Here is a 22,901-nt window from a genome sequence, read left to right as displayed (position 1 = left end):
GCTCATGCAGGGGCATAGAGACATCGGCCAGGCTGCCGTCTGGCCGGAGCAAGCCGCGCTGGTCTGGCCAGCAGGAGCCCAGAGCCCGGGATGATTTATTGGTCTCCCTCTCCCAGATCGATAGACCGGTGGTTAGAGATGCAGAGGGGACTGCAGGCACTGTGGCCCTAGGTGTAAATTGATATGGCCTGTCAAGGGGCTGCCTCTCCTGATGTGGGGGAGAGGACACTCTCATGAGTGGAGCTGACACCGGGGTCAAGTCAGCGGGAGCCCCTCCCCCACCTCCCGCAGCAACCTGAGGCTGCAGTTTATAAATCAGCCAGCTCTGACGGGCTCCCCCTAAGAAGGGCAGCTGGGGGCACCGCTGCCACCCCACCAGGTGCTACTCAGTCGCCCTCTTTGGCGACGTCCGCCTCCACAGGTACTGGGCCTTGTCTGGCCACCCCTCCAGGGCTCTCCACATGCCACGCACGAAGGATGGCGTGGCTGAAACCCAGGAACTGGAAGCATCAGAGGGCACCAGTGCAGAGCAAGGCCGTGCTCAGAGGTCCCAGGGGACGCAGGGTGTGAGGCAGGCCTGCAAACTCTCTGGCTCAGGGCCAGGCCCGCTGCTCCTCGCTCTCCCCAGCTGAGCTTGACAAGGGAACCACCTGCCTCGAGAAGACACACTGCCTGCACGCAGCCCTCTGCGGAAGTGCTCTGATCCTCAAGTCACCCAGCGGGCAGAGGGGGCAGAGGGCTCTGTCCACGGGTGAAGCCGATTCACTTAAGTGACACTGAGCACCGTGCACAGGCCAGGCCCTGGCTAGTGCTGACCCGCAGGACCAAGCCTAGTCCTTGCTCACTCTGGTACGGAGAGATGGACAAGCCACAATGATGACCATGACCTTTTTGCAGGGCTTGGACCTACCCGGGCCCTGTGCTAAGCACTTCCCAAGCTCAGTCTCAATCACTCGGATCCTCACAGCATCTCCGGGCAGCTACAATTATCTCCATCTACAGGTGGAAAGAAGCTGCTTGCCAACAGCCCGCAGTGAGGCCGGCCTCCTAACTCTGGCTCTGTCCCTGGACTAACTTAGGGCAAGCATTAACTTCCCTCTGTGGTCGCACACCTGCAGAGCAGAATGGGGGTGTGGGGAGGGCCCGCAGGAGACACCTGGGCATACAGGAAACTTCCTAGTCTGTTAACAATCACCTACTAGTATCATTGTCATTGACAAATGATCTCCAGGAATACCCTGCTGCCGCCTTTCCTGTCCCTAGTATGGAGGTCCAGGGAATGAGAAACGTTCACCTGTCCTCGTCAAGTGACGTGGAAAGATGGTGCAGCCTCGTGGACCCAGGGCCACAGGGCCTGGGGTCGGATCCTGCCCCCTGCCAGCTCTGAGGCTCAGGCAAGGACCTTCCATCTCTCAGGCTCCCACCATCTCCGGCCAGCTCACGCCCTTCCTTGCAAGCAGCCTGATCCTCACTCGCAACTGGTCACCTGAAGCCACAGTCGACAAGGATCTGGGCAGGACCTGAGTGTCACAGAGAGCTGGGCAGAGACCCAAGGGCCCACTTTGGGTCTGGCTTTGTTTCCATGAGGTAACAGAGGGGAGCTGCCAGGGATACCAGCCACCGTCCCTCCTCAGCAGGGAAATTCTAGTAGATGAAAAGAAACCAAAGGATCCCCAAAAGAGGATGCTATTCAGAGACATCACAGCCCCCCACCCTCTAGCAAACTCCCACGCCTTCCATAAGGACCCACCCAGAGAACCCCTAGTGCAGATCATCACATTGTACACACTCCAAGCTACCATGACATTTAATATATTTAGGTGTCGTTAGACACCCACTTACTCATTTTTCTGTGTAAAGTTACCTTCTCGGAGGACAAAGACCTCGGTCCTCAGCAGCAGCACTTCACTGAATATATTCTGAGCCCCACGCTGGGTCAAGGACTTCCTCTACCTACATTCTTAGAGCTCTCACAACAATCACACGACAGGTACTGTCACTCACCATACAGGTAAGAAAACTGGCATCCAGAAAGGGTGAGTCACCTGCCTACAGTAACGCAGCTGGACAATGTTGAGTCCTCTGCACTATTCTGCATGTACAGATTGGCTCAGGATCACTGGGCCCTGCTCCACAGCTGTTCAACAAACGTTTCTTGTGTTCAGTTAAAAAAAAAAAAAAAAGCAAAAATAGTTGGGCACAGTGGAGCACACCTGTAATCCTAGAGGCTGAGGCAGGAGGATCTCGAGTTCAAAGCCAGCCTCCAACTCTGTGAGACCAGACCCTCTCTCTAAAAAAATATATAAAAAAAGAGTTGGGGACGTGGTTCAGTGGTTGAGTGCCTCTGGGTTCAATTCCTGGTACCAAAAAAATAAAATGTGGATCAGGGTACAGATCTGACCTGGGCTCTGATGGACAGGTAGCTGGGCTGGACCTCAGTACTGGTTAGAAAAGCACAGTGTATACAGCGATCCCTAAGGAAACGCCAGAAGATGCCTTAGGAGGGACAGGGAGAGGCGCTGGATAAACACCTCCGTGCCCAGCGAGGAGGCTGGACTAGTCAGAACTTCAAGGACACGGTGTCCCTGAGCCTCCGCTGGACCCCCTTGATTCTCTGACCCTGAAGTCGCCTGGCACGGTCTGCCTTCTGACCTCACACCCACCCTCCTGCCCGAACACGCCGTGTCAGGATCACCTCCCTGGGGCGCACTGGGGGGCCGAGGAGCCGCGCTGAAGGTCAGCGAGGCGGGCGTGCGCCCTCACGGAGGTAGCAGAGCAGCACCGCTGGGCACAGACACAGGCAAACACGTTTGAGCAAATTGGCACGCCATAAAAGTCTATTACAGCAAATCAAACAGCAGTCAGCATGACAGCCATTACCCTGAAATGAATACACGGGGACTTAATGAGGCCTGCGAGGCTGGCGTGGTGAATTAAGTTGCCAATTCTAGCAGGATTTCCCTTTTCTTTACGGACTTGAAAGCATCCACGCTGCCTCGTTAGGGCTTCGACAAGTGAATTGCAGGGCCTTTCACCCTGATAAAATGGATAATTACATGGAGAACCGCTTAGCGAGGGGAGAAGGGTGGGCGGGACAGGAACCGAGAACAAACAAACCCAAACACACACCTGCGCACCTCCCGGCGCAGGGCGGGGCGCGCTGGGGCGGGGCCGCGCCTGGCCTTGAACTGCCTCCGCCGCGCACCCCTGCGCTTCCCGGCCTGGGGGACTGGGGGTCCCGTGGGCCAGTCTCCAGACAGCTGCGACAGGCTGAAAGTTCTCATCCGGAGCCGTGGCCGGTGGCACCTCGCGGAAAACCGCCTGTAGTCATCTTACAGGGCTGCGCATACCGGCTGTGCTCAGTTCCCAGAGGAGTTGGTTTGAAATGCGGATTCCTAGGCTGCCTCCCCGGCCTTCGGGTGCAGAACTGCAGGCCCGGAAGATGCCTCCCAGCCAGTCCCTGGGATGTTCTGCTGGGATTTCTGGGATGCTCTGTTTCATCGCTTTCCCAGCATGCAGTGCTGGATGGCTTCTGAGGCAAGTGGCCCTCCTGCTTCTGCTGGCATAGGTCCAGGGGTACAGAGCACAGCACATCCTGATCAGGCAGGGGGTAGACTATGTGCACTGTGGGGAGGGGTCCCATTTTTAGAAAGTGCTTCCTTATGCAGACCTGCCTTACAGGTACCCTGCAACTTGCTTCTGGGGCCTAGTCCCTGACTTCTAGGCACACAGACCCAATTATCAGGGCCCACGGCTAGAATGTGGGGGTCAGAAGGTAAGGGACAAGGTGCAGTGGCTGAAATGACAGCTTCTCCTGCTGGGTTCCCTCCTCAGGCCACAGGACGTCAGCCCTGCAGGAGGCCTGGTCCAACTCCCGAGTTCGATGGCTGTAGAGACTCAAATAAGCAGAGGGCAGGGACAGGTCAAAAGTCGGACCCAGCCAGTTGTTGGCACAGCTGGGACGAGAACCCATGTGTTTTGACTCCATCCTCCCTCTTCCCGTGGTACAACGCAGGAGCAGCTACTGCTACTGCAGCCAGAGTCTGCTGGCAGCCTCCTCCTCCAGGAAGCCTGCTGAGATTGCTGTGATCACTCGGGCAGCCCCTGGCACTCATGACCAACTGCAGACAGAGCCCCTCCCCGGTTGCTCTGGTCTACAGTCTTACCCTGCTCACATCCAGTGGCCTCTGCCGCTGAATTCACTTCTCCAGACCACCAGCCAACAGGCCCTGTGCTGGTCCCTCAGCTGGGGCCTCAGCCAGGCAGCAGATGCCAGCTCAGGTGACCACTCTGGGCCAGAGCTGGGCTGTGCCAAGAACGCTGTATCAGAAGTGGCCCGGCCTCTGTCCAGCTCACACACATTTCCACTGGCCACACGGAGCAGCCCAAGCAGGGCATTGAGTATCAGGCCACTGAAGTGACCTGGGTGTTTTCATCCGAGCAAGTAAACCGCGTGGGCCTCCTTCCAAGGACTGTGTGTCCTTTGTAGCTGGCCCTCCAGTCCCCCCTCTCCTCATCAGATGGGCAGGAGGCAGGCTACCCTATCCCACCTGTCCTTAGATTGATTAGATCAGGATGACTATGGCCCAGAGAGGTTAAGTGACATGTCCAAAAAAACCAGCGTCCTGGGTCTCCCATCTCCAGTCTGACTTCAGTCATTCCACATCCTTGCAGCCTCCCGGCCGCTGTGGAGTGAGGACAGGCACAGAGCCAAGCCCACCGCACTCAATAAATATTTGTTAAATAAATGAACAATAGAAGGGGCTGTCTCCTTGCAGGCAGAAGCCCCTGGAGAATCCCAGGGGGTTCCGACAGGACCGGGGGCTGCCTTCCCATCTCTGAAGGAAGAGACCGGGCAAGCCTGGTCCCCAGCCTGAGGGTTGGGAAGAGGGGAGATGACCCCTTGTCCCCTTGCCATGGCTGCTGCCTGCTGCCCCCCTTGAGGGAAGGCAGAGGGCGGCCATGCTGCCAGGATGGCAGCTGAGCAATGGGCCCAAGCCTCATTAACTCCGAGCCGTGCCCTTGGATTCTGAGCCCAGGCCCGGAGTGCAGGCTGGCACGTAGAGCCCCTTAATTAAATTAGGGAGACTTCCAAATGAGAGCCTGCCCGGAGCCAAGCTGCAGTCCCCGGGCACGCTGGCCACATCACGGTGCCCCAGAACTCTGGACAGCAGGCGCCCCCTCCCTGTGTCCAGCCCCAGGCGGGGAGGGGCGAGGCCCTCAACCATTCCCTCTGTGCCTTTGTCCCCGGTCCTCTGCCAACACGAGAGCAGGACCCACGACTCCCAGCTGAGCAATGAGGGCAGCAATGGAGAACATGAGACAAGACCTCTTCCTCCTTGAGGGGCCTGAACCTGCCCTGGGAGTCAGGAAGTTCCAAGTCACAGCCCTGTGACCTTGGGCAAGCCCAGCGAAGGGATATTCTCTCAAAACTCTTTCCGTTCCCTGATCCAATGACTGACCACACACAAGGTAAAAGCTCAAATGCTGCGGCACCCACCTGCTTTTCCAGAAGGTTCCATCTTCATCCGACACTTTACAGCTACTGCCCACCCCAGCCCTGAGCGCAGACCTGAGGCAGGGCCCCAGGCCTCCAGGGGCTTTCCACCACTAACCGCCAGCCTGTTGACTGCCTCGGCCACCGTGGTGGTGAGGGACAACAAGCTAGGAGAACCCTGGTCCATCCGGAGCCAGCAGCCAGCTTATTAACGAACCGTTTGTAATGCAATAATTTGTACTTCTCAATTACCAGCAATGGCTTGATTTTACAAGCACGCACTCATGCAAACACTCAGGGTCCACAGACCGGGGCTGGAGGGGCCGCAGGTGAGAGCACACAGTGGGGTCCCCACTTCCTGGGGTCCTGTGTTCCCCGAGGCCTGCAGGGACCTGACCCCAGCCAAAGCGTGACCGTGTGGGGCAAGGCCCCCACCCACTCCACCCAAGGCTGCCACCAGGCTAGGAACGGAGGGCAGAGGGACAACGCTGCTGCTCTGGACCCTCACCCACTTTGACTCCAGTGGAGCTGGGGCGCCGCCAGGGAGCCAGAGCTCTCTCAGGCCTGAGGCTCCTGCTGCCCACTGGCCCTGCTCACGGACCTGCCCAGAGTGACTGACCCCAGGCTGGGGAGCGGGGGCTGGGGCAGAGCTGGAGCTGCCCTTTCCCCTCTGAGCCCCCACCTATGCCGTCCGGGGGCCTGGGGACAGCAGGCCCCTGGGACCCTGCTGGGGTGCCCCGGGGTCCCTACCTCAGGGATGCGCACACTGTAGGGCTGGTTGTGAAAGGTGGGTGCGTTGTCATTCACGTCCCCGACCTGGATGTTCACTTTCCGTGTGATCACCTGGCAAAGAAGGGCAGGGGTCAGGGCTGCCACCTGCCTCTGGCCTCTGTCCACCCGTGCGGCCCCGGGACCCCGCCAAGCCCAGGACATGCTTCCCCAGTCCTCAGGGTCCTCAAGGGACACTCACCCCCTGGTGGTCGCTGACAGAGAACTCCACCGTGAACTCAGACTTGGTCTGAAAGAAAGGGAAGAAGGTGGTCAGAGAGGCCAGGGGTGCTGAGGCCACCCCGAGGGGGCTGGAGGGGCCCAGGCTGCTCCAGGTGTTCCCCAAAAGCCACATCACCCTTGGGTGGGGAAGCAGGTGTGGAATATGGATCCCGCCTTAAAAGAACAATCAAAAGAATTAAGGAAGGCTCTTGGGCCCTAAGATTGGCTTTGCCTCGAAGTTGCTGTGTGATTTTGAGCAAGTCACTGGCTGCTTCTGGGACCACTCCCTCAAATGCAAGGAGAAGACACAGGACGGGTTGATTCAACACCCTTATCTTAATTGATTAAGGACTCTGGAGTCATCAGTCTCTGCCTCTCTAGAAAATGCCCTTTGGAGCTGGGTGGGGGTGTCACATGCCTGCAGTCCCAGTGGCTCAGGAGGATCTTAAGTTCAAGGCCAGCCTCAGCAACTTAGCAAGGCCCTAAGCAACTCGGCAAGACCCTGTCTCCAAATAAAACATAAAAAAGGGCTGGGGATGTGCTCAGTGGTTAAGTGGTCCCTGGGTTCAATCAGAAGGAAGGAAGTAAAGAAGGAAGGAAGGAGGGAGGGAGGGAGGAAGGAAAGGAGGGGATGGGAGGGGAGGGGAGGGGAGGGGAGGGGAGGTCCTTTGGGGAACATTTGCTGGGAGTGGGAGCTGACCCATAGTCCCCGTGGGGTCCCACTGCACACCCGCAGTCACCGCCCCTTGTGTCTGTCCCATGTGCCCCTTGCTTGAAGATGCCAACCACCCGCTCCCAGCCCCAGTCGGGCCAGCACTGCCTTGAGGAGGATGCCAGTCAGGAAGATGCCACTGCAGAGTCAGAAGCAGGTCTCGGAGGAAGGCCCCTAAAGTGTGCTGAGCCACCCTCTGCCAGCATTTGCTCCTATCCCCCAGGAAAGGAATAGGACAGGGATCCCGGCGAGTCCTACCTCTCTGTCCAGTGGCTGCCGGAGCCACACCACACCAGTGTCCGGCTCCACGGCAAAGAAGCGGGAGGCCTCCTCCCCAGACACGCCAAACACCAGAGGGTCGTTGTCCATGTCTCTGGCCAGCAACTGGGTCACAGAGGAACCTGGAGTAGCCAAGTAAGAGAGCAAAAGACAGACAGAGGAGGTCAGTGTCCTTCCTTACACCTGCTCAGGTAGCTGAGCTCCCAGCAGGGACCAGCCTCCTCACAAACCTCCAGGAGACCGGGATTGTCAGAAGACTCCTGTGCACCTCTGGGCTCTGGCCCAGACTCCCCACTTCCATCCTGGGCCACTCGTCACTTGTCACTCTAACATGCGGCCACCATGCTCTGGGCTGTAATGGACGACCGTGACTTCTCCCTGTCCCCTTTTCTAACTTTAACTTGGAAGCCTTCCTCTCTCCGTGGCTGGGATGAGTAGGGACAGGGCTCCCGACACTTCCTGTGTTCCCAGATGGGCCCAGAATTCAGCCCAGAGCATCCCATCCCCCTGGTCACAATGGCTGGTTCAGAAGTGAGCATGTGACCCCAACTAGCCAATCAAAGCCAACCCTGGGACTTTTGCTGCAACTAAGGAAAAGAGGAGCTCTCGTTCCACGGGGCCGCCGAACTGGCCCTGCCGGCAGCCATCTGTCACCCCACAGGAGAGCCTGCCTGAGAACGAGGCCCAGGAGGGGCACACAGAGCCACTGGTGCTCCTGAGGGTCGGAGGGTGTGCAGCCAGGTGTGCCTGAGAGCGTCCCCTCCTCTGGACTTCCCAGCTGTAAGAACTGGGAGCCACGCCCCCTTCCCGCCTGTTATTTTTGGCCCACGTCAGTTGAGTTGGATTTCTATCTTTTGCAAATGGAAGCACATCTTGCTGATTCAGAACATTTTGCAAAATCTTCTGGCCTCCATTCAAGAGTGACGAGGCACTGGCCGTGGGGTACACCCTGCCATACAGAGATTAGGAAGATTCGGCTCAGCCTCAAGACTCACTCCAGTCCAGAACTCGTCTGCTTCCTGTCTTTAAGGAGGGGATTAAAAGGTAGGTAGGTGTCACCCCTCACCAGGAAGCAAAGCCCTGGCCGGAGGCCACCTGGGCATCAGGATACCCGTGGGTACCCTGCCTGAGAAGCCCTCGCACAGGACCTCTCCTGAGCTCACAGGTCGCCGGTGGCTTCTGCACAGAGGCTCCGTGTGCCCAGGACAGAGGCATTTGCCTGCATGTGTTTCCAAACCAGGAAGCTGCAGGCTAACCAGGACAGCTGGTCACCTTGGCTTCAGGCGGTTCCTAAGTCCCCAGGAACTGTGCACCAAATGGCATGAGCGTACAGCGTGTCATCCTATGAAGAGAAGGGGCAGCGTCTTGGTCCGATTCCTGCAGGGGCAGCTGGGTCAGAACCTTCAGCCTGTCGGTTTTCCCCGTAAAATGAGACCAGCTCCCTTTTTCCCCCAAACACAGACTCTCAAATTTACCAAATAGCTCTGAAGATCAAGCCAGGGAAGGAAGGGAGGGAGAAGGGAGGGAGGGAGGAGTCTAAATTTTAGGCATTTTATCTAGAAAAGACGGCTAAGGGGCTTTCACAAGTGAATTCCAACGGGACGACGGTTCTCGGGTGACGGTGATGGCGGATTTTTTGAGCCCTACCTGGAGTCCAGGCACGGAGCTAAGCCATTTCCGTGATGGTGCTATCCAAGTCCGTCCTTACTAGCACTGTCTACTTAACGAGAGTGATCGTGTCATTTACCAGAGCCCCACAGAGAGCCACTGCAGAGGAGGCGGCCGAGCCTGGCATTATCCACCCCTTGCACCTCTCTACTCCAGATTCAGGGCTTCTGGGGACATGATCCTAGCAGACCTCATCCAGTTGGAAGTTCAAAACTTGGAAAGGAAAGGTCCTGGGCCTTCGTTAGGCTGCTGCCTAGGACAGGTGGACCCTTGGTCCCTCGCATGGGTCCACTATTAAACCTTCCTAGCCACCCTTCAGTAGCCATTATCCCGCCCATTTTATAGATTAGGAAGTTGAGGCTCCAGGAGACAAAGAAACCTCACCAAAGCCAAGCAGCAGAACAGCAGAGTGGGATGCAGCAGCCTCTGAGGGGATGGGAGGAGGCGAGGAGTGGGAGGGGCGAAATCGAGGAGCAGAACGACCTCAGGCCCAGCCTTGCTGTTTAGAGAAGGAAAAGGCGAAGGCATTTACCAAGTTGCCCAGAGTTAGATGGGGCGCAAGCCAGCCCTGGCGCCTGCTGTCCCAGACTCCCAGTTCAAGGCTCCTCTCTTTCGAGGTGGGAAGGAGCAAGGACGTCAAAGTCACAGGTAAACCGAGCATGTCTTCCCAAGGTGTCTGCATTGCCCCGCGACCAAGAATACATCAGCAGCAGAAGGCGCCGTTCAGTTTTATGAATTTCAACATTTATTTTTATGTAACCCAACGCTACTGTAGAATTTCCAGCTTGCCCCTGACTTCTAGGATCACACGTTTCTCTTCTCTTCCAAAGTTTAAGAAACACCCAAAGCCTTGGCTGATCCCACCCAGCGAACTGAGGCCCAGAAACACCTGCTTGTCCACAGTACAGGGACCCAGGGCAGCCTGCGGCCCCCCAGGCCCCAGAGCCTACCTGCCAACCCCCCTCAGGCCCCGCCCAGGTGGGACAAGAGGCCAAGCTGCCCACTGGCCCAGGGGATTCTGGGAAGGCCAAGCTGGCCCTCCAGCCAAGGTCTCCTGACTAGGCCTGATATCCCAAATGGCTGAGTCCGACTCTCAGGTCCTCCCAAGAAGGGGGGCCCTGGGCAGAACGGGGATGGGGCCATCAGCAGCTGTCACCCACCCTGTAATTTCAAGGACTTTTATCCATTTTCCCCTCAATTATGTGCTGCTCAAAATGGTCTTTCTCTGCTTCCTCACGGGCGCTTGCCTCCTCACGCCTTCTTTGTGTCCCAGGTAATTGCTAGTGACCTTTTCTAAGTGTACTAATTAAAGGTGCCGATTTAATATTATATTTAAGACAAGATGCACCCCCCCTCCTCCAGCTGCGCGCTCCCCCGCCCAGCACTGCTCTGCAGCTCGGCCGAGCAGGGCCGGCTCCTCCAGCGAGGAGGCTCCCAGCAAGCTCCACCATGCTGCTCCCGCGGGCGCTCGGCCAAAGCAGGGCTCGCCCCCAGCCCGGTGCCCCCGGTTACGGGAGGAGCGTCCCCGGCTCCGTGACACCTGGGTGTGTGCGCCACGCGTGGGGTTTGTTTCTCACCTGAGAAACGGTGTGCCTTGCACCTCAGGGCTGCAGAACACCTGGAGCACTTTTGAGAAAAAAAAGAATTGGCAAGATACAGTCTCACGAAATTTACCACTTTAAGGAAAGTGTACGGTTCAGTTGCCTGTAGCATGATCCACCATCTTGTGTCACCATGACCACTGTCTAGTTCCACGATGTTTTCATCAGCCCTAAAGGAAACCCCACACCCATTAAGCGGTCACCCCGACCCCCAGCCCCTGATCACCACGAATCCACTTTCTGTCTCTGTGGATTTGCCTATTCAGTTCATTTCATATAAATGGAATCATAAGATACGTGGCCTTTCCTGTCTGGCTTATTTTATTGTAGCCTCATATTTTCAAGGATTATTCACGTTGTGGTATGTATCAATATCCTTATTACTTTTTTATGACCCAGTAATATTCTACTGTATGGCTCTGAGACATTTGTTTCTGATTCATCAACAGATGGACATTTGGTTGGCCAGTGTCAACAATGTTACTATGAACATTTGTGTTCGAGTTTCTGGGTGAACACCTGCTTTCAATTCTTTTGCGTATATGTCTAGGAGTAGAATTTCTGGGTCATATGGTAACTCTACATTTACTTACTGAGGAATAACCAAATGGCTTTCCACTGAGGCCTGGAGTTCTTCTCAGTGGTAAGAAAAAGATCCAGAGACTCACCAGGGCCCAGGGCCCCTGATGACGGTGCGACGGCAGCTGGACAGTCACCCAGTAGATACCCTTGGTCCCCTGCCAACTACCCCTCAGCTACCACACCCACCGGCCTGACCAATGCCAGCCCCTGTGGTTCTTTGCCTGAGGTGTTTGGCCATCGGAGACTGCTCCTCCTGTACTGGGACAGGGCAGAGGGGCCAGGGAGCCAATGCCCCTGGTGGCAGCCCTGGGTGAATGGCTCTTGGAAGATGATGGATAAAGACAAGCTGGCAGATCAACACCCCGGCCCCTCCCTCTCAGGAGGATGACCCAGGAGCACGTGCTCTACCCTGGATCTCAGTGTTCCCCATGGGACTGTCTCCAGCTGCCCACGTGGTGACCTGGTTGGCGCTCAGGTCTTAATGTAACCCCCCAAATTTCATGTGCTGGAAACTTAACCTCCAAATTCATATGTTGATGGTACTTGGGGGTGGGGCTTTTGGGAGGTCATCAGGGTTAGATGAGGTCATGAGGGTGGGGACCCCACGATGACATTATGGCTTCATAAGAAGAAGGAGACCTGAGCTAGCACGTGTGTCCCATCCTGCCACGTGACACCCTCCCCCTGCCGTGATGCAGCATGAGGCCCTCACCAGATGCTGGGGCCATGTTCCTGGACTCCCAGCCTCCAGAACTATGAGCAAAACAAACTTCAGTTGTTGATAAATGACCCTGTCTGTGCTCTTCTGTTATAGCAACAGAAAACCCATGAGCGCAGTTGGCAATGCGTCTTTCACGGCTTCCTTCCCTTCCCGGTCTTACCTCCTGACCTCCTTCCCTGTACTCCTGGCATCTCCTCCTCCAGTAAACCACTCATCTTTATGTCCTCATAAGGTCACTTCTGGGGAAACCCAAAGAAGATGCTCCCCAAGAGCATACACCCGAGTCCCCCAGGGAGCTGGCTCAACACAGACCCCCAGGCCCTGCGGCTCAGCTGGCTGTGGGCCACTGAGTGTGACTCTTACACAGAATGGCCCCCACTCTCCCCACCGGACACTCGGTGCATCCAGGTCTGAAAGTCCTGGTCCTGGACCATATTCAATGCTTAACAACAGGCACAGTCCCGGCATCGACCAGTCGGAAGGGACGCTGCCCATAAACAACTAGACTGGTGAACGCCGCCTGTAAGTCAGCCTGGTTTATGGTTCACACTTCAGATGCAGAGAAAAGCTCCTCCCGTCCCAGCGTGATTGAAGGGCCTGCTCTTAGGACTCAGCTCAATCAGTGCAGCCAGAGAATCCTCACACTCGGCCTCCCCCCTGGGGAAGGGCCACGCCGGCCGGCCCCTCACTGTGCTCCCAACTCAGGCAGGAGCCGGCCTCACCTCCTGGGTGGGAAGAGAATGTGAATGAATGGAAACCATTGTACCCCATGTCAACAGCAGCAAAAGCCGGGGAGACAGATGGCAGGGCACCCAAGTGTCACCACGGGTGGGGGATGCACAAAACGTAGCATGAATGAGCACCCACAGGAGAACTAGTTCTTAAAAAAAACCAAAAAGCATTTGACACATGCTACGGCATCCATGAACCTGAGGACGCCGTGCTAAGTGAGACTGGCCAGTCACAGGAAGACCAACACAGCATGGCCAGCTTGCATGCGGTCACCTGGAGTAGCCCCACTCACAGGCAGAGAGGAGGCTGGCGGCTGCGGGGCCCTGGGACCGGGCTGGGGAGCATATGATTGCTGAATGGGTACAGAGTTTCAGCTGTCAAGAACAAGTTCTGGGGATGGGTTACACAACTGTGTGAAGGTACTTAATTCTACCGAACTGTACACGTAAAACTGAATAAGATGAGCAATTTCATGTTATGTGTATTTTACCATGATTAAAAAAAATTTTTTTAATAAAACAAATCAGATCGCATCCAAGGTCCTAGGCTAACCCCTCCTGCCATGTGGCTCAGGCTCCCAGGGCGCACACTCCTCTGGGCCCCTGGGCGTTCTTTCTGCTCCGGAACAGGCCAAGCTTGTGGCTGCCCCAGGGCCTTTGCCCTGGTCATGCTCCTGCTGGGATGTGCCCACCGTGGGTCTGTACCTGCCAGCATTCTCACTATGCCCCCTCAGTCTAACAGGCACCACCTCTAGAAGCCTTCCTCAACTACGATCTAAAGGGACACCTGGTCACACTGTCTTCACAGTCCTCTCAGAGGCCTCCTTCCCCAGCCTCTGCCCACTGCTACAAGCACATCTGCATAAGCTCCCTGGGAGCAGCAGCCTGACCTGTCACACCCCAGTCTGTCCCTCAGCCTAACGGCACCTGGTCCCAGAGGCACTCAGTGAATACATGAATGAATCTTGCCAACTGCCCAGAGGTGTTAGGAGAGGACAGTCCCCCAGGCCACGTAGATCTCTGGACCATGGCAGGAGGAGAGAGGACGGCAAGGGAAATCTCTTTTTTGTTTTGTTTTCAGTGTCGGGATTGAACCCAGGGCCTGGTCCATGCCAGGAAAGCACTTGACCCCTGAGCTACCTCCCCAGCTCTGCAAGCTACTTCTTAACTACGTCCACTACTGGACAGGAAAAGGCCCAGCTAATCAAACCTAATAATGCTCAAACCAGCAGCCCCTGGCTTTGGACCCAGGTGGACTCAGAGAAGGGCGGAGTGCAGTCTCTTAGGAATTGGCCCTGACCGCTCTCAGAGGGCTGTGTGTTCCGTCCTAGGGTGGTGTCCTGTTCTGGAGGCGGGGACCTGCTCGGCAGAGCTCCCTGGGAGGTGTCGGGCTGGGGACTTGTCCTCCACCAAGGCCTCACTCCTCAGAGGCAAGTCACATCTGTCGTCCAGGCAAGGGGCGGACAATCACAGCTTCCCGGGGCCCCGCTGGGCCCAGGCTGCCGGCGGAGATGACTGTTATTACTGTTATTGTTGTTATTTGCACCGAGGGGCGAGGGCTGGGATTGGCGTGTCATGCTGTTCCTGGAGAATTGTGGATCTGTGCCCGCTCGGAACTCGGGCTGGGCCGTGGCGGGCTGCAGGCTTTTTATTTTTTTCTACCCTGGAGAAGAATGCAACCTGTGTTTTCCAAAACCTGGAGGGAGGGCTGCAGGACAGGTGCGCAGGGTGGGCAGGACACGCGCCTCTGTCTTGCAGTAGCGCGTCTTCTTTTTGGTGCTATAGATTGAACCCCGAGGCACTTACCACTGACCCACATCCCCAGCCCTTTACGTTTATTATTTTGAGACAGGTCTCACTAAATTGCCTAGGGCCTTGCTTAGTTGCTGAGGCTGGCCTCTAACTTGTGATCCTCCCGCCTCGGGAATCAGGATTGTGGGTGGTGGCAGCAGTGTTTTAAGGAAAACCTTTGTGCCACACCTTCGGTAGTTCCTGCTGCATTAAAGTCAGCATACGACAGTGACACAGCCACATCCTTGTTTACAGCAGCTCCATTCACAACAGCTAAGCTATGGAACGCGCCTAGGAGCCCTTCAACAGATGAAGGGATAAAGAGACTGTGGTACATATACACAATGGAATATTACTCGGCCATAAAGAAGAATGAAATGGTGGCATTTGCTGATGAATGGACCAAATGGAGATTATCATGCCAAATGAAATAAGCCAATCCCCCCAAAACAAAGGCCAAATGTTCTCTCTGATATGAGGATGCTGACTCACAATGGGGGTGGTCACCAGATTGGACAGGGGAAATTGGGGGGAAGAAAATGGGAAAGTCAGTAGAATGACTCGGACATAACTTTCCCATGTTCATAGATGAACACGTGACCCGTGTAGCTCCACATCACGTCCAACCACAAGAATGGGAACTTAGAGTCCATGTATGTATGAAAAGCCAAAGCACGCTCTGCTGTCATGCATCACTAAAATGAAAAACAAGCAGGTCCTTCCCCCCTCAGCTGCGTTCGCTGCTCTTCCCAGGGCTGCCCCCCACGTTGGTCAAGCGCTTTTCCTACCGCACCCTGGACCCAGCCTGCGGGCTCTGCCCTCCTGGGCACGCCCGGCCTGGGGCGCTGGCTTCGGTGCTGCACTCCCACGGCTGTGTTGCTGCTGTTCCTTCAGCCTTGAAACCCTTCCTTCTGCGGCCACCTCTCGAATCCCAGCCACCATTGAACGCAGGCCCCAGACACCCGCTCCGCCAGAGGCTCCCTCTCGGTTCTCCCAGACCCACTGCCTGTGGCTCCGCAGCGCCCCCCGGAGGTGGAGGCTGGTGTTCGGGCCCGCTCGGCCATCTCCCTTCTCTTCCCCACCCTCCACCACTGTCTCCCTCTTCCTAGATGCCAAGGGGCTGGCTGGTCCCATTGTGGCCCATGCAGACGTCACTCATCGGCCAGGGCACCTCCTCTGTTGGACCTGCGGTGACCTTCAGAACCCTTCACGACACGGATCCACACTGCCACCCTGACGATCCGAAAGAGCATGTGAAAACAAGACTCTTGTCATCTGAGACATAAAAGGACCCTACACCAAGCCGCGGTCTACTGTCCCTTCCTACCCAGGGGCCAAGGATCTAGCGGTGGCCCCTCCCAGGCTCAGGGCCGTTAGGAGGTGCAGAGCCCAGCGGAGTCCACAGCCCGCTCCGGAGCAGGGGCTGGTCACGGCTCAGGGCAGAGCCAGACGGACCAAGCGCCTTCTGACTCCTCAGAGAGGGAGTCAGGGTCCCGGGCGGGAGGGGCTGTCTGGGTGGGCGGAGCAGAGGAGGCGCAGACGGCGGCAGCCCGGCCCCCAAGTCCAAGGCCACGAGTCCTGATCGGGGTTTTCCGAGGCCGACACCCACCCCCACGCTCCCCTGTGGCCACCAGCCTGTGGAGCAGCCCCTGCCCGTCGGGAGGGAAGCCCGCCCTCCCGCTCCTCTGGCCTTGGTCTCTGCCAGAGCCAGGCCCTGCCTCCCCTCTCCTGGGATGCCCGAGCCCCTGGCCTTGGAGTCTGCAGACTCATTTTTCTCTCCTCTGGGATCAGACAGGCTGTTAAGTGCCTGGATTCCTGGGGATAATCTCATTTGTCTTGGGTCCCCTCCTGCCCTTGGGCAGGCTCCCCTCGCTGTCCCGGGGCCTGAACTTGGCTTGACCTCGGGGAGCCTTCTTTCTGTCCCTGCTCGGCTCCCACCCACCTGGGGCAAGTCAGGCAGAGTGAGATCTGACGCCACCACTCTCCCTGGGGCAGCCCCCTGTGCACCGTCCCGGGCTGGCCGATACCTTGGCCCCTTGCCCCACATACAGGGAACGGCCGTGTCTCCGGAACCCGCAGGCCTTCAGCAGCTCTCTCCTGCCGCCCTCGCTCAGAGCTGGGGGTGGTGCTGCCTGGGGAAGGAAGGGAGCCTCGGGAAGCACCTGGTGCTGGGCACCAGCCTGAGGGTTCCAGGCGTTGCCTCTGTCATTTTCTGCTCCCAATGACCCTACGTGGCAGGGCTAGCCTATCTGCTACACAGGTGAGGAAACAGGCTCAGAGAGGTCAAGGGATCTACCCGAGGTCACACAGCCATGAGCTGGCAAAGCCAGAATTCAAACCCAGGTCTGTGGGACTCCCCACTCTCATGGCTTTCCTCACAAAACCTTTTATCCCAGCCTGAACCCAGCAGCGGAACATAGGCTTCTTCTCACCCCACGGCGAGCAACCCCAAGGGAGCCTCCAGGTCACTCTGGACCCTGGCCTGAAAATGAACACCCTGGAGGGAGGCCCAGTGGAGGGGCTGCCCCTGCACCACCCTGGATTGCCCACTCGCCCCTCCAGGAGCATGGCCTTCCCCACCTGGGGGTCGGAGAGGCAGCTGCCCCTCACCTGGACACGCAGATCTGGGTAGCCAAGGGGCCAGCTGATCAGGGGAGGAGACATTAACAGAGCAGGACAACGTGAGCGCAGAGGCGCTGGTGGTCGGCAGGAGCAGGTGACACACACACAAACATTCTTAAGTTAATATGCCCAAGAGGAAAAGTCAGACACGGAGCATCAACACTCGAGGGACCTGGTCCCCACTCTTAGGAACCCAGAGCTCTTCTGCTTCTGGCACGGCGGAGTAGAAGAGCGTCACCATTGCTGAGGGCTCTCAGGACTGGTTGCAGGCCTGTGTCTAGGGCCCCGTGACCCTAGCAGTCACAGAGAGGCCAAGCGCTTGCCCTACGTCACACAGCAAAGCGGGGCTTGTGGTCACCCTCCACCCTGTTACAGCCTGTCATTCATTCACACGTCATGGACACACTGCCTGAGCGCCTGCTGTCCCCAGCCCTGCCCTAGGCACTGGTGATACGCCAATGAACAATCAGACGTCCCTGACCTTCTGGAGCCGACCTGGGGGGCAGACCCTCACTGCCATGGGGCTGCGTGTGCACGTCAGCCAGGGCGCGGGTCTGTCAGCAGGGGTGCCCCGAACCGCCTTTCTACCCTCCGCCCACTTCGCGGGATGAGGCCCGAGGGCAAGGACTCCACCCAATCCCGGGCGGGGGTTGATGGCTCTGGACACCAGGCCAAAGGCACAGAAGGGCCTTCGGGAGCAAGGCCGCCTCCGAGAACTCCCTGATTAAGGTGGAGAGAGTCAGCCAAGCACCGACCTGGCCTGCTCTGGCTCACCCCCAGTCACCGCTCGCTGTGTGGCCTGGGCAAGTCACCACCTCTCTGAGCTTCCCCTCCCCCTTGACACCACGACAGGGCGGAGCTAAAGCCAAAGCACAGTGGTCCTTGGTGACTGGGCTCAGGCTCACACGCCCAGGCCAGCCCCGGTCACGGTCTCATGGACGCCATGTGGAGGAGGGGGGTGACTTCCCAGGAAGTGCAGGAGAGAGTGTGGCCCTGACTCAAAGGAGAAAGCAGGGTGGGGTGGCTCAGTGGTGAGTTCACCGCCACCCAGCTAAATAGCCGCCACTCAAACTGGCCACACCAGACCAAGGTCACATCAGGTTGACACACCCACAGCACTCCAGCCCTGGTGACATACCACGCGCATGGCAGGTGGAGGGCACCCGACGCTGGAAGGGCACACCCACCCCGCTGCTTCCAGGGTCCCCAACCTGGCTGCCCCGCAGGCATCCAGTCGCAATGGGGTGGGGCCACAGCCAAGGCTCATGGGAGACATGACATTTTTTTCTGCCCAGAAATAGCAGCCTGAGCATGAAATGGCCATGAATGAGGGCGGGGCTCCAGAAAGTTCCATCTGACCTTCCCGAGTCCTTGCTGCATTGCTCAGGCCCACGGGGGGCTGAGGTCCTTTCTCAGGGCCCAGAGAGTCAAGCAGTAGTTACCAGGTTTAATAACAGTGGTGACAGGGGGCTGGGCACGTCCCCCTCTCCTGAAACTTTTCAATTCATTGAACTGTTCAATTAACTTTACAAAAGGAAATGTGGAAAAATGACGGCAAATTGAACTTGACATTATCATTAAAATAAACAGAGCACTGCAGGCTGGGAAATGCTGGCGGAAAGATAATCCAAACACTGACAGGCACATGCTGGCTCCTTCCCGCTCAGAGGCCACCCTGGCGCTGCCCTCCTGCCCTGAGCTCCAAGGCAAAGTCGCCAATCACACTCCCTGTGGCTCCAGAGGAGGCCCTTCCCTCGTAACCCATTACTGAGGTCCCCCAAATGTGCCCAAGGGAGGGGAGGGCAGTGCCCAGCTGCAGGACACCTCTGCTGAGAGGCCACCACCTCTGGGCGTCTCTCCTTCAGGCCTTCTGGACGACACAAAGTGGGGATTTCAGCCTGGGGGCGCTCGGTCCTGGCTGAACCTGAGAGTCACTCTAGCACTTTTGAAATCCCAGATGCCCTACTGTACCCCAGACCAAGTACCTGGGACTCTGTGGGGAGGGGCTCCGGCATCCAGATGTAAACAGAGCCACCGAGGGATTCCAGCGTGCTGCCGAGGCGGACGTCCAGGCCCTGGGTGATTTCCAGGGTCCCTTCCACCTGCAGGGCTAATCTGAGGAACTGGGATGTAGGAAGACCTATCAGTCAGCAGTTCCCACACCAGCTGCCACGTTGGAATCTTCTGCAACTTTGCAACTAGGTCAGGGCCTGCGCCCACACCCCAAGGTGTGATTCGTGGCCTGGGGTCAGCTTGTCCTCAGTCCCCAGGGGCTTTTCCTGGACAGGCAAGGCTGGAAGCCACCACCTTGGGTGACATTTTCCCTTGGCCAACGGGGAAACCAGCTTCCCACTAGCCTCCACCCCTCAAACACATGAGTCCCTAGCTACAGTGGCGTGTTGTGGGCACATTCAGCTCAGGCCAACACACAGGCAATGCGAAACTTATATGTATTTTCTATTGCCTTTGCTGTGCTCAAAAATCCCAATATGAAAATAGTTCATTTATGGCTCCCGAGCAGAGAAGCCTGACCTGATTTCATATAAGGGTGACTTGGGAACGTCTAACAATAGGGATGCCCAGGTCCCGACGGCCATGGGCATGGCCTGGACATCAGTATTTTGTTAAAACTTTCCAGGTGATTGCAATATGCAGCCAAGTGAAGAACCTCCAGGTTGGAGTGTGCATCTCAAACTCCAGCGTGCATCAGTCGCCAGGAGAGCATTTATAGCAGGAATCTGCACGCCCTCCGAACCTTCTGGCCGCCTCTCTAACAAGCTCCCAGGGGAGCCTGGTCTCAGGCCACGCGTCGGAGAATCACTGGGCTCAAGTTTTCATGGGCCCAGGTCTCAGCTATTTAAATTCGTCCAAAGTTAATTTGGCGCTAGGAAATGCAGGCCCTGCCTCCAGAGTCACGTGGCACCTGCCGCTCCACCAGCGTCCCTTAGCCAGAAGCCCAGGCGGCTTCTCCTCACCTTTTCACGGCAGGAAGAGAGACTAAGAAAGGTGTAACCCGACAGCAGGCGAGAAAGACACCTTCCCTCCGTCACGTCACGCTGCCCCGCGAAGGAGGCCAGAAAAGGCCTCCAGAAATCACTTCCTCTTGGAGGAGACTCATAATTACCCAGTGATCACAGCACCATCCATTCTGCCCTAAAATTAATACATCACGTTGAGAATGATATCGCACTAATTTATCACAAGATTTATGAAACTTGCACTTTTTCTAATGAGATTTATGCAAATGCTGCTCTCGCCACTGTTTGTGTTTTTGAAAGTTTTGACAGGGAAGTGAGGGTCGAGGGCCCGGGAGCAGAGGTCCTGCCCTGACTCGGGGGAGGCCCCTCTCCCCACAACCGACGTGGGGTGGGGCTCCGACGTGGGGGCGGGGCTCCACCTTGGCTCCGCCTTCGCCTGGCTGGTCACCTGGTCCCGGCCGTCCCCAGGCACACCCTTTATTCACCTGTGCCGATCCCCTCCTCGGGCTCCCCTGCTTCTCTGGTGGGGAGGCCATTACAGCTGGGAGCTTGGCTTCCTCAGCCAATCAGGCTTTCCAGGTGCGGTGCTCGGTCTCCGAGAACAACTGCCGGTGACAGCATCTTCCTGACCAGGGTGAAGCCAAGTGCGAGCCACGTGAGGCACCAGGTTAGGGCTGAAAGTGGCCCTACCCTCTCGCCTGCCATCCTTGTACCTGCACACGTCTGAGGGCATCTCCCAGTCTTCTGTGTCCTGGGCCTCTGGCTTGCCTTAGTTCCGGCTTTGTCACCATTTATTGAGCATCTACTACATGGCAGGCACTCTGTTAAGTATTTTGCATGAATAAATTATTTAATAGTTACCCTAAACATGCAAGGAAGGTATTCCCACACTCGAGTGAGGAGACCAGTCTCAGAGAGGTTTGGCAATTTGCCCAATATCACACAGCCAAGAAGAGGTGGAGTCAGGATTCGAGGGTGAGTTGATTGAGGGTTAGCCAGGACCCTCTGATCCTCAAGACAATGTTCTTATCCAGTCCCAGTCCCAATGACTGACAGAAGGGCTTTCCTTTGGTTGGAGGTTTAGCAACCCACACATCAAAGGGTCACATCCCACAGTCTCAAGTATCCAGAAGACAGACTAAAACCCAGAAATTATCCCTAAAGGACTATGAGTAGCTAAAACTCTTGGCACAAAATACCTGCACTAAATTTCAAACCCATTATGGAAAATAGGGGCATGGTCAGGTTTTTCGGAACCTGCTTACTTTTACTTTCCCGACAATAACAACGAGGTCGGTCCTTAGTTGTTTTCGATTCACAGCAATCCCAAGAAGGGGTGGGATAATAGCAGGAAGCATGCAAACGGGAAAGGTCAAAAATTCCCTGAAAAGTCAGCGCCTCATTTCAGACCCTCCGCCAGTCAGCAACAATGCATCATCATCGAGGGCCTCTCGGGGTGACGTGTTCAACGATGTGCCAAGAAGGGGCTGAAGGATGAGTCACCCCGATGCAGGAAGGCAGGTACATACATAATAGATCTCATGAATATTCCATGCGAGTCATTATAATTAAAAAAAGATTTCGTGCTTAAAGGAATGCTTCCCAAAGTGTATTTCACGAATCATTAATTCCCTGGGAGGCTAGCGGGTACTCCATGAAAAAGCGTTCCGTGATCAAAAAGATGCAGGGGACGTTGCCTTAGGGAAAGAACTGGGAAAGGCGTCTTTCCCGCAGGACCTGTAAGAGCCTTGAGGACGCGGATGTGCGCTGTGGAAGTCGCAGGAGGGGTGGGGAGACTCGGCTCTGCCTGGATTCATTAGGTCAAGAAATCCTTTTGCTGGGCACGGTGGCGCACGCCTGTAATCCCAGCAGCTTGGGAGGCTGAGGCAGGAGGATCTCCAGTTCAAAGCCAGCCTCAGCAATGGCAAAGCACTAAGCAACTCAGTGAGACCCTGTTCTCTACATAAAATACAAAAAAAGGGCTGGGGATGTGGCTCAGCAGTTCAGCACCCCTGGGTTCAATCCCTGGTACCAACGAACAAACAAAAGAGAAATCCTTCCTTCCACGGGCATCTCAAAAGACACTAGTGGATGAGGAAGCTGTCAGTGGGGAACCAGGAGCTGGTCTGGTTATAGTTACTCCGGGCATCTCTTTTCTTGGGTGGGTGGAAGGATAAGTGGACAAGCAGGTGAACAAAGGAATAAAGAAACAGGCATCTCTGAGGAGCTCTGCCACGCAGGGATGCTCGCCTAGGCCACTCCTGCTGTCTCTCTGCCGGCCATCAGGCCCTGCTTCCAAACCCCGCGCCTCCCTCGCCTGGGGCACGTGGGGCCAGTTGGAGCGCCTTTCTCTCAGGCCACACCCTGCGCAGGTGGATCCTAATCATAACCCTGAATCTGTGCATGAAGCCCAAGACCTAGAAAATACTTTCCTGGCTGTTGATTCCAGGTTGTCCCCTGGCCCCTCACAGTGGCCTGTCCAGCAGCCACACACTCTTTCCACAGGTGAAGGACACAGGGAGCCCAGGTTCGCCTCCCCACCTACCTGTGCAAGGCGCTCACCTCCCTGCCCTGCTCCTGCCTCGGATGCTGCGGTAAGGGTCAGCCAGGAAACGCCAAGGGGCCGTTCAGAAATCTGCAGCAGCCCGAAGAGGCTCCAGACCCACACGGCAGACTTCAATCAGCTGCCACTCTGAGCCCGAAATGGCTGCTGGTCCTCTGGCCTGCGC

General features: G+C 56.7%; 1 protein-coding gene across 1 annotated transcript in view; it reads right to left on the bottom strand.

The window, feature by feature from the left end:
- The window catches only part of Cdh23 (cadherin related 23), a 390,176-nt gene that overhangs the window by 274,807 nt on the left and 92,468 nt on the right, over positions 1 to 22,901 (bottom strand). Inside the window, 3 exon segments of the mRNA XM_047551945.1 lie at positions 6,248 to 6,340; positions 6,468 to 6,515; positions 7,458 to 7,600. Of these exon segments, the coding sequence (XP_047407901.1) occupies positions 6,248 to 6,340; positions 6,468 to 6,515; positions 7,458 to 7,600 (284 nt within the window).

This window comes from Sciurus carolinensis, chromosome 5, assembly GCF_902686445.1.
Source record: "Sciurus carolinensis chromosome 5, mSciCar1.2, whole genome shotgun sequence".
NCBI lineage: Eukaryota > Metazoa > Chordata > Mammalia > Rodentia > Sciuridae > Sciurus > Sciurus carolinensis.
This window is presented reverse-complemented; position numbering and strand designations above follow the sequence as displayed.